The 18,802-nt window shown below is 42.7% G+C and overlaps 1 protein-coding gene across 2 annotated transcripts in view; it reads right to left on the bottom strand.

Moving 5' to 3' along the window:
- LOC117826229 (cadherin-6-like) overlaps positions 1-18,802 on the bottom strand; it is an 86,793-nt gene that overhangs the window by 57,259 nt on the left and 10,732 nt on the right. For both annotated transcript variants that reach the window (XM_034702156.1, XM_034702155.1), the window contains exons 2-3: positions 3,844-4,138; positions 3,637-3,756 (exon numbers count right to left, since the gene is read on the bottom strand). In XM_034702156.1, the coding sequence (XP_034558047.1) occupies positions 3,637-3,756; positions 3,844-4,138 (415 nt within the window). The remainder of the gene's footprint in view (positions 1-3,636; positions 3,757-3,843; positions 4,139-18,802) is intronic.

Raw genomic sequence — 18,802 nt, 5'->3', positions numbered from 1 at the left:
CATCCTCACTCTGACATCTCTCCTAAGCATGTTCACTGCATGCGTGTGCATGATTGTATGTATATACTGTGTGTGTAGCATGTCAAAAAATAAAAAAAAATAGCATGAGTGAAAAAATTGAATTTCCCCCCTGGGGATTAATAAAGTACCTTTCTTCTCTCTTCTATGTGACTTCATCCTTCTGACCGCTTTCACTTCTATTTTATTATCATTGTTAGTTTTTATCCAACAAAATGTATTATTTAATTGTATTATTTATTTTTTCAATGTATTATTTTTTTTCATTAATCATTCTAATGCTCCTAATTTATCCTTTTCACTTTTTCTAATTTTCACGATGTGATGTCATCCTCTCAATCTGAAAACCTCTTTTATTGTCATTTTAGTGCTTTTATTTACTTATCCCTTTTTTATTTATTTTTCTATTTTTTATTTATTTTTTATTTATTTTCATTTATTTATCCTTGAAAAACCTCTATAACAATGATTTGTTGGTTTATTGTCACACCACTTCAATCTGTTTATTGTACGTGTATTCTTTTTAACCTCACCTTGTATTATGTTTTGTTTTACCATGCTTTGTTTGTCAAAGCACTGAGTAAATATTTGTTTTTTAAGGTGCTATATGAATAAAGTTATTGTTACTATTATCATTGCTGCATGGAAGAACAAAAGCAGATCCCTCTGAGTCGATCACATGCAGAGAGGAGGATAGCAGCACTGATGATTTCAGTGGATTTTTAATCTTGTCACTTTTGGAGGAAGTACAATAAGGGTTGAGCTTATCTGTGATTTTACATCCTAATTCCTACATTTATCTTTCTGCAGTTTATGAACATAAAGCTGAAGGTGAATGTCCACAAAATTTGAGCTTTTTTTTTTTAATACTTTCTATTTTCACGCAGTAGAAAAACACAAATTGAAACAGGAAGCTGCACCAAAGATGAGAAAGTATTGGAAAAGATGCAGCATTCAGAGTTAGCGTTTCATGATCTATTTTTGTGTTGTGGTATCTTGTAACTCCCTCCCAACAAATGTTGTGTTAGGATTTTTTGTATCTACTTTTTTTCCTGCTCCGTGTTGCCAAAAATTCAGCAAAGATTTCCAATACTTTGGTCACACGCTGCTAAACTGGAGAGCTGATATCACTTTTATCCGAGTGTGTGGAGTACATGCTTGTGGCATGTTCAGCGGGCTTAGCACACATGCTAGCTTACAGAAACACTCTGACATTTCCCCAAATGTCAGTCTGCATTAATGCGGAAGTCTTTCTGCTGCATTTCATTAAATGTCCCGTTTTAAAGGGGAACTCCTCGGCTCATGTCCACCCTCAGATTTAATGTTTTGAAGTTATCTTGGGGCTGAAGAGAGATACATGGGGGGGTAGAGATTGCGGGGAGGACATGCAGCACAGGGTTTAAGTCAAGTATAGTATTTATCTTATTTAGATTTATTCATATAATGACTGTATTACCATGTGAGTATTTAATAAATATATGAGATATTAAGTTAGATGAATGCATATTTAATAAACTACACTTCCTGAAGTAAACCTCAACCATCAGAAGACATCTCAGTGAGTGTTGCAGAGTGTTTCTTGGACTGAACTGCTTTCATCTAATGGTTTGATATAATAATAATAATACATTTTATTTTGGGCGCCTTTCAAATCACCCAAAGTCACCTTACAGATAATAAAACAGTCATCATTAAAACATCATAAAGACAAACAAACAAACAAACAAATGGAAAGAGTCATAAATAAAAACTAAAAACTAGGGAAGTGCAGAGAGTCCAGTTAGAGGGAGTAAGCCAGTTTGAACAGGTGAGTTTTGAGTTGGGATTTGAATGATGTTAGGTTAGGTGATTTCTTGAGCCTGGTGGGACAGCTCAGGGTGTTGTAACCCTTTTCTGTCCATGGTTATCTGTGGTGGCGGGAGGAGGAGGGAGGCAAAGGACTCAAGAGGTTATAGGATACTGTGGACCAAGGCACCAAACCAAAAAAAAAAAAAGGAGAGAAAAGTAGAGACGAGTAGAGAAGTAAAGAAATAAAGAGGTACATAAATGAAGATAGAGTAAAGTAAAGTAGTGAGAAAGAAAAAGAATAACAAAGAATAGGGATAATAAACTTAACTAAGGTAGTGGAATAAAAGTTAAAGAGTGTGTGTGTTTGTTAATGTATGTGTGTTTCATGTTTTAAGTGTGCTGTGTATATGAGTGTGTATATGCGTGGTAGTGGTATGGGCTCAGGCAGCAGTGGACAGGCAGATGTTTCTGGGTTATGGAGGGTTCAGTGGGTGGAGGTCTTTTTTGAGTTGAATGATGTTGTGGAGTCCGACTGTCTTATATGTGGGGAGAGGGAGTTCCAGAGTCTGGGTGCTGAGCAGCTGAAGGCTCGGTCACCCATGGTAATGAGGCGTGACGGTGGGATGGTTAATAGTCCAGCAGAGGTTGAGCGGAGGGAGCGGGAGGGAGTGTATTCATGAAGGAGGTCTTGGAGGTAAGTGGGGGCCAGGTTGTGTAGAGCTTTGTAGGTGAGGAGAAGGTTTTTGTGGTGGATGCGGTGTTGGACAGGGAGCCAGTGAAGTTGGATGAGAACAGGAGTGATGTGGTCAGATGATTTGGTGTGGGTGATGATCCGGGCGGCTGAGTTCTGAATGATTTGCAGTCTGTTGATCAGTTTGGTGGGGAGTCCGGTGAGGAGGGCGTTGCAATAATCAATACGGGAAGTGACGAATGAGTGAACCAGGATTTCGGTGCTGGATTGGGACAGTGATGGGCGGAGTCTGGAGATGTTGCGGAGGTGGAAGAATGCAGTCCGGGTGATGTTTTGAATGTGAAGTGCGAATGAGAGGGTGCTGTCCAGAATGACGCCGAGGCTCTTGACTTGGGGTGAGAAGGGTACAGGGAGTCCATATGAAGGTCTTCATAATACACAGAAGGTCAGCACCCCATGCCTCTGAGCAACGCTATCTCCTTCTGCCGGTTCATGAAGAGAACTTCAGCTTTTCATAGAGAGGTGACAGTAACGTTCCTTTTTTCTTCATGAGAAAGTGAAACTCGTCACGTTTGTCTGGACGTGACTGAGGTGAATTGGCAGGGACACGCACAGCAACACAGATTAAGGAGAGCAGGAGTGAAGTCACAAGAGTCAGTCTTATAAAAGAGGTAACAATAATGAGTTAGGATGTTTTTACACACTCCTGTTTCTCTGTTTTCTAATGAACTCAAAAGTTCCAGAGGAGCAAAAGATGTTTACGAGGAAAGGTTTGACCTTTAACCAACATCACTGCCCAGTTCAACAGAACATTTCATGTTCACAGCTGATAATGAGACAATTGTCCCAGAGGACCAATTATGTCTTCAACTCTGTCCCTGTGTGTTTTCATATCCAGTTTCCAGTTTTACACAGATTTGATTAACAGCATCTGTAACTCTGATGATGATGATGATGATGATGATGATGAGGATGCCCGCCTGCATCAGGTTCAGGGATAACTTGTTTGAGTCACTGCGTCTGAAGGCCTTTACTTTCATGTTTCAAATGTTAACCATTAAGCAAGATCAGGGTCTACCATACCAAACATGACTGAAGCAAACTGCTTGGTGTAACTGCATCAGTCCTGTGAGACGTACCTGTGTTTGGGTCCACAGAGAAGTACGGGTGTCCCTGGCTGATGCTGTACACCAGTTTGGCACTGTTGCCGTACATGCTGTCGTCAGCGTCTGTAGCTGTCACCTGGATGACCGACGTACCTGAGGGGTAAACATGGACATGACCGTTACAATCACGACATCACGTTACTCAGCAGTTTTGAGGAATCACAGTGGGACCGATCTTACCGATATCCGACCTCTCGGGTACGCTGCCGATGTAAACCTCCTTATCGAACTGCGGCTCGTTGTCGTTGATGTCGTGGAGTTTGATGGTGAACTCGGTTTCTGGCTCCAGTTTGATCCCGGTCCGTTTGTTGACCACCGTGGCTTTGAGGATGTAGAAAGATTTCTCCTCTCGGTCCAGACGGCGAGTGGCGTGCAGGTCGCCATTATTCTCATCAATGACAAAGACGGTGCCGGCCCCCTCTCCGGACAGGATGTACTTCACTACACCGATCCCACGGTCCTGGTCCGACTGGAGCTGCAGGAAGATACACACACAGGGAGGGGCTTGTTTATCCTCTTATCATAGTTCAGTAATATAAGAGAGAGAGAGAGAGAGAGAGAGAGAGAGAGAGAGAGAGAGAGAGATACTGAAATTTCCTCTCTGAGTCAGGGCTCTTTAGTTGCTGTGCTCTCAGCGCTCTGAGCGTCAAGTAGTTCAACTTTTGGAGGGCCGCCATACCCATCAATGTCACGTCTGTCTCAACCAATCAGAATCAAGAATGGATGGGACCCATGACGCCAACTTTATCAACTCCATTGGGGAGAAACTAACGCCATTATTCTCATCAATGACAAAGACGGTGCCGGCCCCCTCTCCGGACAGGATGTACTTCACTACACCGATCCCACGGCCCTGGTCCGACTTGAGCTGCAGAGAGAGAGAGATACTGAAATCTCCTCTCTGAGTCAGGGCTCTTTAGTTGCTGTGCTCTCATGACACCAACTTTATCAACTCCAATGGGGAGAAACTAACAACACTCATTATATTCAGGGTACAACTTCCATGTCTAGAGCTGCTGCTAACTGCTCATGCTACAACACAACTTCTACAAGATGTGCCGGTGTCAACCATAGACTGTTAATAAAAATGGACAGCGTTGCTCCGCCTCTTCCCGTTGTACGGTTCTGAAGCCAAAAAATCCCGCTCCTGGGCGCCGCCATTGTGCAGCCAGAGCCTCTAAAGCCACTGTAATAAGCTCCACCCTACAGCGTAACGTCACAAGACGCTGTGTGTCCTTTGAATTTCACTCCACGGCGGCTGTGAATCAAAGGAAACAGGAAGTAAAACCCTGTTTTTTAAACTCTAATAACTAACGAAAAAGAAACTTTTCAGGAAAAAGAGGCCTTGAACACAAAACAGTCAAATACTAACTACATATCACCACAGCATACCGATGTGAGAAACATTCGTACGACGTGTATTTATTTTTTAAAGTTTGACGGATTTTTTTTTACCTATACTGCAGCCAGCCACCAGGGGGCAGACACACTGCTGAAAGCCTCCCCACCAGCCACCGGAACCTCTCCTTTGGTGTCAACCAACAGAAACAAGGTGTTGCTTTTGATCCTCTGAGTTTGTAGACTTTAACTCCTCTGAGTTAAGAGAGAGGCCAAAGTGTGTGAGAGAGTGTGTCCTCGACGTCAAGCACCAAATCCCAACAAATGTTCTCCTCAGACTCTTTCCAAACAGAGCAGGTCTAGACCGTACTCTATGTTCTATTATTAACAAAGACCCAACATCAAGACCGGATAAGATCCAGTCTAAGGATGTATATTTCAAGTATTTTCTGTGATCGATCTTTGGGAATGTTAATGATCAATTATCGATTAATCATTTCAAAAATATGTTTTCCATCAAAAATGATGCCAAATGCGTTCTTTCCACCTGAATCAAATTTCCCTTCATGACACAATGTATATAACTGACAGTATTGAATATCTACAGATCGTATTGAGGTGTTCAAAATGTTAAACACACTGAGTATCAACATGTGGAGCAGGTTCATAATCTCTGCAGACATACAGTCATAAAAGTGAAGGCTCAGACTTCAACAAGGGAAATGAACAGAAACATATTTCAGACTCACAGAGTCCAGTTTTCTGTCTACTCGTTATTATTGAGAAAAATAAGCATGTGAACACGATCAGGTGTCATCCGGGAGCGCAACCGGGTCAGAATCAATCCAGCGGCAGAGAAAAAGCGCTCATGGAGACCTGTCACTCAGCTGCAGCCGCCAGCTGAGCATCTCTGCTGTGAGCAACACCTTCAGTCAGCTGAGTCACATCCAAACATGCTTTAAACTTAAAACACCTCCCTGATAGCTGAACCAAATATGAGACCACATGATGTTTGTTCCACGTGATAGAAAATCAAAACAAAACAATGTGTTTGAGTAAGTTCTTAACAATCAATTAATCAATACTCAATTACTTGTTTACATCCCTAATCCAGTCCCATTTTACATACAGGACTCAGTCTGATCTCATCTTAATCCACCATGAGCAGAGCACTTTGCAGCATTTAGCAAGTTACAGTGGCAAGGACAAACTTCCTTTAACAGGCAGAAACCTCCAGCAGGACCAGACTCATGTTAGACACCCATCTGCTGAGACCGTGTTGGGGTTGGAAAGAATAAGTAAATATAGATACTGTCTTAATTCCTCTTTGTTTTGGTTTACACTTTCATTGTTAAAATTTGAACGCTTTCAATCTGTAATCAAAACGAGTCCAGCAGCCTTCATCAGTATTTATTCTCCTGATGACGTCACTTCTTTGTTTTCCCATGTTAAACGTTTGAATGCTACACATCCTCAGAATCTGTACAACCTTAAAGGTGACATATCACGCTTTTTTCATCAATATATATTGGTCTAAGAGGTCCCCAAAACATGTCTTTAAAGTTTAGGCTCAAAAAAACACTTTGAAATCAGATTTTGGTCTGCCTGAAAAACCCTCTTCTTCAGTCCTCCTCAGAACACTCTGTTTTCCCTCTGACCACGCCCCCTCAGGAAGTGGATGTGACCTCGGCTCTCCAGCACGTTGATCTAATGTTTACATGTTGGCTGAATATACACGGCTGCTCAGAGATCACGTTACTTCAACCCTCTGAATCTGATCCAGAATCTGATTCTGACGGAGAGGCGCCTGTAGCAGGACCTTTCTGAACCATTGGTCACAGATTTAGTGTTTCTTGTTGTTTTATTTATCAGTATGTCGACGTGTGTCTTGGTACACAGCTGCGAACATGTAGCTATGTGGCTATGCTAACTAGCGCTAGCACTTATCCATGATAAATAAAAATCATCCACTAGATCTTCAATTCTGCAGACGTGGGGAGTAAAACCGACCTCTACAGCAGGACCTTTCTGAAGGATTGGTCACAGATTTAGTGTTCTTGTTGTTTTTTTTATCAGTATGTCGACGTGTGTCTTGGTACACAGCTGCGAACATGTAGCTATGTGGCTATGCTAACTAGCGCTAGCACTTATCCATGAAAAATAAAAATCATCCACTAGATCTTCAAATCTGCAGACGTCGGGAGTAAAACCGACCTTTGTGTTTATTAAGACAGCCTACAACTAGCATGCCTCCCTCCTAAGCTCCTTGTTAGCACACATGTGTGCAGGTAATGAAATACAGTCTATGGGCTGAACAAGCTCCGAGCTCTGACTCCGTGACAGACCGGATATTGTCGTGACGTAACAAAAACACTGAAGTCTGAAACGGCTCGTTTCACACACATTTACAGAAAGGTGGAGAAATCAGAACAGGGACAGAATGGATTCTTTTCATTTTCAGGGGGTTTGTAGACATGCCAGGGACACATATTTCAGGTAGAGAACCATTAAAAAGTCCATTTTGCATGATATGTCACCTTTAATGCAGAGTGTGTGTAAATAATAAACGGATCGTTAGTGGTAAGGAGTTCCAGAGATTAAGGCTGCACGGCTGAAAGCTTGAGATCCCATGTTGGTTGGGCGAGCATGTGGTACAGTGAGGAGCATGGAGGAAGAAGATCTGAGAGTGCGGGTAGGAGTGTATGTTTGAAGGAGATCAGAGAGGTGTGGAGGTTATGGGGAGCTTTGAATGTGAGCAGAAGGATCTTAAAGTCTATGCGGTATTTGATGGGCAGCCAGTGGAGTTGCTGTAGGACAGGGGCGATGTGTTTGATGGAGGGGTTTCTGGTTGTGATCCGGGCAGCTGGACCAGTTGAAGTTTATGTAGAAGTTTGTGGGGAAGACCGAAGAGGAGGGAGTTGCAATCATCAATACAAGAGGTGACTAGGGGATTGACGAGAATAGCAGTGTAGTTGTAGGTGTGAGGGACAGGCGGAGGCGGTTGATATTGCGCAGGTGGAAATAAGCAGACCGACTGACATTATTGATGTGGGCTTTGAAGGAGAGTGTACTGTCCAGGATGACACCCAGACTCTTGACTAAGAAGGGACTGTGGAGTTGTTGATTCATGAACTTCATGCAGACAGTCTGTGAGGGAAGAAGGTGGAAGGACTGAGTTTGGTTTCGAGGACAGATAGAGCTGGGTGTCATCAGCGTAGCAGTGGAAGTGAATACCCAATTGTCTGAAGATGTGACCTAGAGGTAAGAGGTAGATAATGAACAGGAGGGGGCCCAGGACAGATCCCTGGGGAACGCCGGAAGTTACAGGGGAGGGTTCTGATTTGTAGTTTTTTAGCTGGACAAACTGGGTGCGACCGGTACTCCCTGTCACCGGATCCGTACAGACTTTGTCCATGTAGAATATATCTATCAATGAGCGGAGTATGAGGGTGTTTAGATGATTTATGTTGGCAATATGAATGCAGGGGCTAAATTTGTAATTTCCTCCCTGGAATGTCCTTCCCTTGAGCATTTTCCAGATAAACTGAGGCATGTTAAAAAACAGGGTCAGTTTTCCAGCAGTTAAATTAATGTGTGATCTCAACTGGATTCTTCAAACCATAAATCAAATCTCAAATTAATAAACAGACTAAAAACAACCCCTCTGTGTCTCAGTGTGCAGCAGCAGAAGATCTGAACGCTCTCACATCGTTGTGTTGGAGCATTTTCTGCTTGACTCCAGCCTGTTTAAATTTAAACTCTCTGGTAAAGTTTTCTTATATCTCTGTATAGGCGGAGCACTTTGATGGTACATAGAGGGAGGGAAAAAAAAGGGCGGACAGCTGAGTGGATCACAGTGACAGGTTTATATAAGAACACAGCAGAGAAGAGCAAAGGCAGAAAGACCAAACAAAGAGAGAGCTGAAGGCTGGCGAGACAAAACAAGACTCCTCTGAAGGCTGAAGAGAGAGCAGAGTTTGTGTTGTGCCTGAAGGAGTCCACATCTATCAGATCTGCTCTGATATCTGCTGCTTTCCTCTCGTACCTGCAGAGATGACCCGCCCTCCCTCCGTCTCTCTATCCTGACTGTGTCTGTCTCTCCACCTCCAGTGGCTCAGTGTTCACCTCATGCCTTCATCCTGCTTCACTCCTCCAGGCCAGGTGTTAGGGTGAGCCTTTGATTGTGCAGGCATACGTGTGTGTGTGTGTGTGTGTGTGTGTGTGTGTGTGTGTGTGTGTGTGTGTGTGTGTTTGTGTGTGTGTGGGAACGAGCCAATACTGCTGAAACTCTCCCCACTACCTGTCGAAGGTGTGAGCTGCGTGCGGAGGATCCGGACAGGTTTATGAGAGGTCTCATATTGTTATTTGATCAGACCTGATTCTACCTGTCTTAAGGTGGATCTGAAGTGATGAAACCTGCCCTGGTTTCCCACGAACAGATGTGCAGCAGGAACTGAAAGCCCACTTCATTTGAATTCCACACAGGTATACGATCATGATTATTATGTTAGTGAATCACGGCAGAGATGTGGGCTGTCGGTAGCAGCCTCTCTTAGGTGTGACCAACAGATTCTTGAGAGTTTGGAGGTGTGAGTGTGAAGAACGCGAGCTGTGAAAGTGTGGAAGCAGCTCAGGGTGTTGCTGTGGACTCAATTTGTTGCACTTCATTGACAACATCCAGAGTCTCTGAGTTATTTCTCTTCAGTGGGGAGGAGCTGGAAACCTGTCAGCACACCGTACAGCCTATTCACACCTCGCATCAAACCCTCCTGTGTGATCTGATCGCATGTGGACAGCTCTGTCTGTGAATTATTTTCTGAAGAGACGGTTCAGACGATATTAATATTACCAGTTTTTGCTCAAATAAGGACATGACTGACAGGTGAGAACACATAGCTGTTGGCTCAGAGGCTCAAACCCCGCCCCTTTACCTCACACTCTTTTGGATGAGTTCAGCATTTTCAATATGGCTCCCGCCGACGATTGGCTTCAAGACAGCGCTTCAGAAACAGATGAGTGACGTCACGGAGACTATGTCCATTATTTATAAAGTCTATGATGTGAAGCAGATAAAGATGGACAGTGTGGCTGCATGTCACACACACGTCATTAATACAACACTAATCTACATGGTGAACACACACAGACACAGAGGAACAGACACAGACGTCAGGATAGTTTTTCTTTTGCATGTACGGCACAGATTGTTCTTGTGCTCTGATATTTAAAAAACAGCTTCTTAAATAGTTTTTACTGATCAAAGCACTCAACCTAATTTAATAAAAAAAAAGTATATATATATATATATATATAGAGAGAGAGAGAAGCGAGGAGACAAATTAATTGCTGTGATTTGAAGAACTTTCTAATGTCTCTCTGCAGCTCAGTGGTTCATCAGTGAAGAGTAAAAAGTCCACGGCTGAATGGACTGAGTAAAAACCAAGATCTGTGTGATTAACAGGACCACAGTAACCCCCAATTTATACAGGAGGTGCAGCGTCACAGCCAATACATTCCTATTCTAGTCAATGCTCTAGAGCAGGGGTTCCCAAACTTTTCAGCCCGCGACCCCCACTGTCCCTCGAAGTGATTTAATGTGGCTTCATTTAGCTGGTCTGGAGAAAGTTAGCCTACCTATATGAGGATGTGTCTGTGTTTCATGTGCTGTTATGAATTAACCTGCTGCTGATGATGCTTTTGATAATTAACTGTTCACTAAACCTAAACTTAGGAGTCATCTGGAGAAAAGAAAGGCAGAAAACTCATTACATTTTCTATTTTCAAGGTTTTATTTCAGGGTTAGCTACTATTATTGGTGATATTTTTTACTATAATGGGTCAAATTTACTATTTTTAGATAACTTGAAAAAAAAACAATCTAGAAGACATCTCACAACCCCCCATTTGTGTCTCGCGACCCCCCTGGGACTTTAAGATGATCACTGTGTCAGAAGGTAACAGGACTTTAAGATGATCACTGTGTCAGAAGATAACAGGACTTTAAGATGATCACTGTGTCAGAAGGTAACAGGACTTTAAGATGATCACTGTGTCAGAAGGTAACAGGACTTTAAGATGATCACTGTGTCAGAAGGTAACAGGACTTTAAGATGATCACTGTGTCAGAAGGTAACAGGACTTTAAGATGATCACTGTGTCAGAAGGTAACAGGACTTTAAGATGATCACTGTGTCAGAAGGTAACAGGACTTTAAGATGATCACTGTGTCAGAAGGTAACAGGACTTTAAGATGATCACTGTGTCAGAAGATAACAGGACTTTAAGATGATCACTGTGTCAGAAGGTAACAGGACTTTAAGATGATCACTGTGTCAGAAGGTAACAGGACTTTAAGATGATCACTGTGTCAGAAGGTAACAGGACTTTAAGATGATCACTGTGTCAGAAGGTAACAGGACTTTAAGATGATCCAGGGTTCCCACTCTTTTCCAGAGATCATTTTCCAGGAAAATTTAGTTCCTAAATAATCTTATATGTTCCTCTCAGTGGAAGTCCACATTGAAAGTCTATGGCTATCCATGAAATCACCTCTTACATGCTTAAAAATTATAGCAAATTGATTATAGAACAATGCAACCACAGATGTACAGCACTTCACTTTATTAGTGCAACCAAGCAACAATGATGGGCAACTCAGCTTTCTATTCTCAAAAAATATAAAATTAGTTAAGAAAAAAACAAAAGAGCCAGCAAAGGACTCTGGAAGCTGCCTTACTGAAATAAATAAATAAATAATAATCCGAGGAGCAGTGCATAAATTGACCTAAATAGAACTAAATGACAAAAATGGCCACAAATGTTGAATGGAGATGTGTTTTTTTAACTTTGTCAGGTCGCACGCAGTCATGTTGGAATAATTTTCCAGGACAATATGTGATTTTCCAGGACATTTTACTTTTTCTCCCATTTTCCAGGTGTTTTCCAAGACTGGAAAACTAGTCAACTATTTTCCAGGTTTTCCAGGACGCGTGGGAACCCTGATGATCACTGTGTCAGAAGGTAACAGGACTTTAAGATGATCACTGTATCAGAAGGTAACAGGACTTTAAGATGATCACTGTGTCAGAAGGTAACAGGACTTTAAGATGATCACTGTGTCAGAAGGTAACAGGACTTTAAGATGATCACTGTGTCAGAAGGTAACAGGACTTTAAGATGATCACTGTGTCAGAAGGTAACAGGACTTTAAGATGATCACTGTGTCAGAAGGTAACAGGACTTTAAGATGATCACTGTGTCAGAAGGTAACAGGACTTTAAGATGATCACTGTATCAGAAGGTAACAGGACTTTAAGATGATCACTGTATCAGAAGGTAACAGGACTTTAAGAAGGTAACAGGACTTTAAGATGATCACTGTGTCAGAAGGTAACAGGACTTTAAGATGATCACTGTGTCAGAAGGTAACAGGACTTTAAGATGATCACTGTGTCAGAAGGTAACAGAACTTTAAGATGATCACTGTGTCAGAAGGTAACAGGACTTTAACATGATCACTGTGTCAGAAGGTAACAGGACTTTAAGATGATCACTGTGTCAGAAGGTAACAGGACTTTAAGATGATCACTGTGTCAGAAGGTAACAGGACTTTAAGATGATCACTGTATCAGAAGGTAACAGGACTTTAAGATGATCACTGTGTCAGAAGGTATCAGGACTTTAAGATGATCACTGTGTCAGAAGGTAACAGGACTTTAAGATGATCACTGTGTCAGAAGGTAACAGGACTTTAAGATGATCACTGTGTCAGAAGGTAACAGGACTTTAAGATGATCACTGTGTCAGAAGGTAACAGGACTTTAAGATGATCACTGTGTCAGAAGGTAACAGGACAACAAAGTAGAGCAGAATTATTCATGTTAAACTAAACTTTATAGTTATGCAGCATACTCAGTGATGATTAAAGCACACAAGTAATAGAATACTATCTAAATGATTGAAACACAGAAAGGCTCTGTGACCTGTTGTTTGTATGTGGTTCTCTCTATGCTGGACCCAGCTGATCCTGGCTGCTCTGAGCTGAGCTACGCTCCAAACACGCGTCCTATGTGGCAGGGTGCAAGCCCTCGGACGGAGCAAACACAATGATATTCATGTCTCCCTGAAGAGGCAGGCATCGACACTCAATGTCTGCGACACTGCCTCCGTGTAGCTGTGTATTTCCATGTGGAAAATACGAGCCAGGGCAGCACCTGCAGCCGCGACAGAACCAGCACGTCTGCAACAGCACCCAAACAACTCATGTCACAGGTGCAGCTGATTTAATGTCAAAACTATTACCCAGTCAAAAATCTTTTCTTTCATTTATAATACGTCTTCCTTTAATCCACAATCATCTGTTGACCCCAGAGATGATCTGTATGGGATTATCTCGTGTGAGAACAAAGTGAACTGTCCCAGACCCTGACGCAGAGCGGCTGAAATCACACTGAACCATCATAAACAACTCTGAGAAGAGTCTCAGCAGAGGATCTTTCAAATGAGACAAAAATGAAAGGCGAACGGTCGTTAACTCAGCGTCATGGTTGCCATGGTTATTCAGATTGTGCAGCTTTTTTTTTGTGGCCAAAGACACAAAAGAACACACACACACACACACACACACACACACACACACACACACACACACACACACACACACACACACACACACACACACACTGCTGAAACAATGTGGGGAAGAGACTGCACCACAGTTTCTTTTCGATCCAGTCATGTGATTCTGTGCTGACGGTGATGCAGGCTTTCGACCAAGAGTTCCTGGGTCTTTCAGCCCCCAGAACTACTTTCCCCTGAACTAAAAGGTTCCTGTGCCCCCATTGTTGTCTGTGTTTTGACCGCAGGCTGAAGTCCCGGGTAGATTGTGTAAATCAGGCCAGTGACGTATGGAGGGAAAAAAAGTAAATGCACTACACCACCAGACCAGTAGAGGGCAGTAAAACAAAGAAGAATGCCATTCATCACAGATGACACCATATAAGCAGACGGACAGGCAGGTATCATTATGAGCAACACAACAGTTAGCCTGTTAGCATGAAGAGACTCAGCTGGTCTGTTTTAGATGGTGCTATATTTCATCACAGATGGATTCACTGAATCAACACGTGAGAGGAGATAAGCGCGAGTAGCAAAGACGTTTCAACACGGCTTTAAAATCCTTTTGAACTCAAAAAGCCGTGGCAGAGATCGGCCGGTGTTTTGGTTTAAACAGCGACCCTGTTAACTGGAGACTCTCAGCCGGATGCATCCCTCATAAACGTCTTTAGACGATCATTAAATATCTGATGAGGATATTTTGAAATCTTAATAAAAACTAAACTAGTTTGCATTCCCAGGAACTCCCTCTGTGTTTCAACAGCTGTGTAAACTCCACAAACACTGACACATTCAGCTTTGCAGGCCCTGCCCCCCTGAAAGTCCCGGGACCTTTGAAAAGTACTCGCCCCTAGCAGGGGCTTTTTAGGGGGGCGATTAACTACCCCTGAACTAAATATAGACCCTGGTTCCTCATGTCAAAACGCACGTAGTTCAGGGTGCGGTGGAAAAGCGCCTTTTGTGTTTATGGGTGTTTGTAATAAACAGCATGAATGAAAACTTGTATCGCCTAACTTGCCGATAATCATCTTATGTTTGTTTGGTTTGAAACGTATAATAACGACGAGCCAACATCTTTAAACATGTTAGTTCTAGGATGAGGTCTGGGTTGACCCATGACGGTTTGACTCCTGCAGTGACATGAGGAACTTTTGGATGAACTTTAGAAGGACGGGTGTTCTGCAGCAGTCAGCGGGTCACACAGCCGACAGGTCTTAATGTGCACAGGCAGATACTGCAGCTGTCAATCATGCAGTAATATTTTTGGTATCACTCCAGGGTCACATTTATAAATTAGCAGTGATCCAAGGATCATTATTCACATACGCAGCAGAAGCACAGGACTCATATTTCCTTGATTCAGTGGCATTACACATTCACTGTGTGAGACTTTGTTAAGAAGAGAAATAAGTGAGCTTTGCAGCACAGCCACCGCAGCATGTCCTCTTATCATAACCAAAAACTGAGAGAGCGGGTCAGGCTCTGAGCTCTCTGTTCTTTCAAACTCTCTTTCCTGCACATACCAATGAGGAAGAAGAGTGCTGACTCTCAGCCTCTCCTTCTTCCTCCTCAAAAAAAACACAAATCTGCAGACTTGGCCTGTTGGAGTTTTGCTGGGTTGTCAATGAGAGGATTTTCCTTTCAACTTAATATCTCTGTTCCCACAGAAGTCCTGTTCCTCTGAACACAGTAAAAAAAAAACTGCTAAATCCAAGGTCTGCTCTAGGTATTGATGTCGTTACAATGCAGAAGCCTCTTTGAAATGAGGCTACGTTCAGGTGTGCTCAGGAGAACTGCCAGTGCTACATACTACAGTTTGGATGTAACATACTGAGGGTCAGTGAATGTGGAAGTTAAAGCTGTTTTATTAGTGTTTCAGCTTCTTACTTATGTCCACAGCTGATACTAATGTGAGCAAAATATACAGTTGTGCTTATAAGTTTACATACCCTCACAGAATTTGTGATTTTTTTGGGTCAGTTTTCAGAGAATATGAATAAGAGAAACGCTTTTTTTTCACTCATGGTTAGTGGTTGGGTGAAGCAACGTTTTTTTAGCAAACAACTGTGTTTACTCTTTTTTATTTCACAATGACAAGAAACCATAAATTCTGCCAGGGTATGTAAACTTATGAGCACAACTGTAACTCTTAAATATCATCACATCTTAAACACTCATGGAGGGATGAGCATCCATCTTTAAAGGATGTTGGGAGATCAAATTGGTCTCATGTTTTTTCTCCCTCAAAGCAAAACTGTGTCTCTTATGTCTATTGAAAAAGCAAAGTCTCCAGTATTCAAACAAAATGCAATAAATAAATAAAGTGCATCGTCATGGCGAAGGAAGCCAACATGACCCACTCACCCATCCGTGTCTGGACTAACCATTAAAGCCTTCACTTTGGCTTTTTGTCCATCCCGTGTTTGTTGCTACATTAATCAGTAATCATCAGCCTTACTTTTTAAAATGGACTTTTAATGTGGACATTTATTTAAGGAGCGATAATGTCTTCTGCCAGATGAGCCTTCACATACCCCTTTTTGACCAACGAGAACCTGGTTCAGAGCTGGTTCAATAAGCGAACCGACTCGGCACCAGTTTGTTTTTCCACCCCCTAAAGCCCATGGAGGATCCACGTCATGATGTCACTTCTACGTGACCGCTTTTCCCAGCAGCGTCAGCTCCAACTTTCCCTCACAATAACAACCATGGTGGACAACAACAACAACATAGCATACTGGTGGGTGTTTCTCCTGGCTTTTCATAATCACATGAGGTCCCTTGGAATCCATCAGCTTCGTCTTTGTTATCTTTTCCCTGCAGGAAAATGGCGGAAACTAGTTTTGTTTGCCTTTTTGGTCATAGCAAAACCTGCCCTTCGCCCCTGATATTAGCAGTTTGGGGTTCTAGACCAGCAAAGAGTTGGTGCTGCTCTGGAACCTGTTTTGCTGGCCAGGAGTCGGTTCTCTGGCAGTCGAAATACAAAAAACTGGTTCTTAATTGAGCACCGGCTCCAAACCGGCCCTGAAACTGCCTTGGTGGAAAAGGGGTAATATGGAGAAGATGTTGGAGCTGTAGAGAGGGGAGGTAGACAAAGATAAGGAATAATGGGATCATAGTTTACTTACTAAAAAATAACTTAACCTGATGCACTTTAACTGATGGATTCTGTTGCAGCCACTGCTGCATGTTTCACTGCTGCAGGCTGAAGAAAGTGACAGATCCACCCTTTAAATGAAGACACCTGGTGGCCGCATGAACATCCTCACTGTAGCAGCGACACCTGAACGTTTTCTGCAGGACTCCTTTAAGTGTGTGTATGAACAAACGCAGGGATGCTGTATCACCCTGGATGGAAATGGTTCCTCTGGTGCAGAATAATGATTCTAATTTAACTTCAGTCCCTGTTTACGCCGGACCGGCTCCTACTGGGGCGATGACGGATTATTCTGGAACAACTTTAACACCAGAAACAACATTTTGCTCTGCTCTGTGTAAGACTCGTCCACACTTTAACCAGGTTTCAAAGACACCAGATGTTTTTAACCCTCTGGCTTTTCCTGATCACTGGTAACACTACACTTAACCACACACACACACACATACACACACACACACACACACACACACACACACACACACAACACATTAGAGACTGTGAGTGCAGATCAGCCGAGAGGAGGGAGGGATCATACTTCATCAGGATTATGTCCCTGTGACCAAACTACTACAACAACAACAACAACAGAAACAACAGAGGCTTTCTGTGAGACTCAAACCAGGCTCATCTCTGCGTCGACACAAACCGGGGCCGTGCCGCGGAATCGTTACAAGCCTGTGTGCTTCATATCCTCTATTTCTCCAGCGCTCCCTTTTTCTCCCTCCACTTTAGTGAGGGATTATTTTGGAGAACTGGGATGTTGTGATGCTGAACAGCTTGTGGAACAGATGTGGTGATAATGCAGCACAAAGCAGGGTGAGCATCGCAGGGAGCGCAAAGCCAAACTGCTCCTGTCAAAGAGTCTGTGACACTCATTTACAGCTCAAACACCAGCTATAAATATGATCCCAGCGCTGCCTCTGTAAAGGCCACAATCAGTATTAAACACAGTGTTTAATATGATGTCAGCTGGAGGGTGGGTATTAATATGACAATGGTTCAACATGAAAATAAGAGGCTGTATGGTGCCCGGTTAAAGCTGGTCAAATGAGCAGAGTTCAAATCTGATTCATCAGACGCCAGGCAGGGCTGAAGCTGAGCTGCTGCTAACCATGTTAGAGAGAGTATTTTGGGGCTCTTGTTTTCACTTGATGGAGTCATGGGGGAGCTGATTGAGAATTGGGCCACCAGGACGCTCCATACCCCAATTTTTCTCTGGAGTACTCCAGGTAACACATTCAGTTTAAAGGCCTCCGCAGGTCTCTGCAACTAGAAATATATGAACCTGTGTGAGACGGAACTGGGATACTCCTGAAGCCTCCCAGTTTACAATAACCTCAATGTGTCCTTCCTCACACTGTGCCCTGTATCCTCTGCCTCTGTGGACTGATGGAGTCATTATACCGGCAGGAGATAGCCCATTTACAGAGTCTGTGATACAATATCTGAAACCAGCATCAGATCTCAGACCACTCTGGTCCAGCTCAGGTCCTCTCTATGGCTCAGAAAAATCTCAGAGCTAAGTTGGTGTTTTTATCTTGTTTCTTGTAAAAAATATTTCATTCAACTTTATATAACTTACATAACTTCACTCTCACTGAGGGGGAGAGAAAATATACTTCAAGGTTCTTGAAATATTAAACTTTTCTCACCCCCTGGCAGCACCTCAGGTCTTATTTTTTACTCATCATATCTTTAAGTTTTGAGTTTAATAAGATACATTTTTTACAAGGAATTAAATCAAAAACACTCTGTTTTTAATATCGAATGCTTTCCTGGATCTTCACTCAGTGTAAATGGACGATTCTTTCAAATTATTATTAACAAAGTCAGGTGTGAAGTTTAACGCAGGACTGATGGGGCATTAATGAGACGGCTGACCACACCTTCAGCTCGTCTGCTCCGCTCCAGATAATAAAATGTCACATGGATGTATTTTCCATCTTTTTGTGTTCACTTTGAAATATTGTAGAGCGGGTCAAACCACACACCCCTGCAGCTCTGTCTGTATCAGGCAATCAGACT

The sequence above is a fragment of the Notolabrus celidotus genome, chromosome 15 (assembly GCF_009762535.1).
Source record: "Notolabrus celidotus isolate fNotCel1 chromosome 15, fNotCel1.pri, whole genome shotgun sequence".
Lineage (NCBI taxonomy): Eukaryota > Metazoa > Chordata > Actinopteri > Labriformes > Labridae > Notolabrus > Notolabrus celidotus.
Note: the sequence above shows the minus strand (reverse complement) of the source record. Positions and strands in the feature narration are given on the sequence as shown.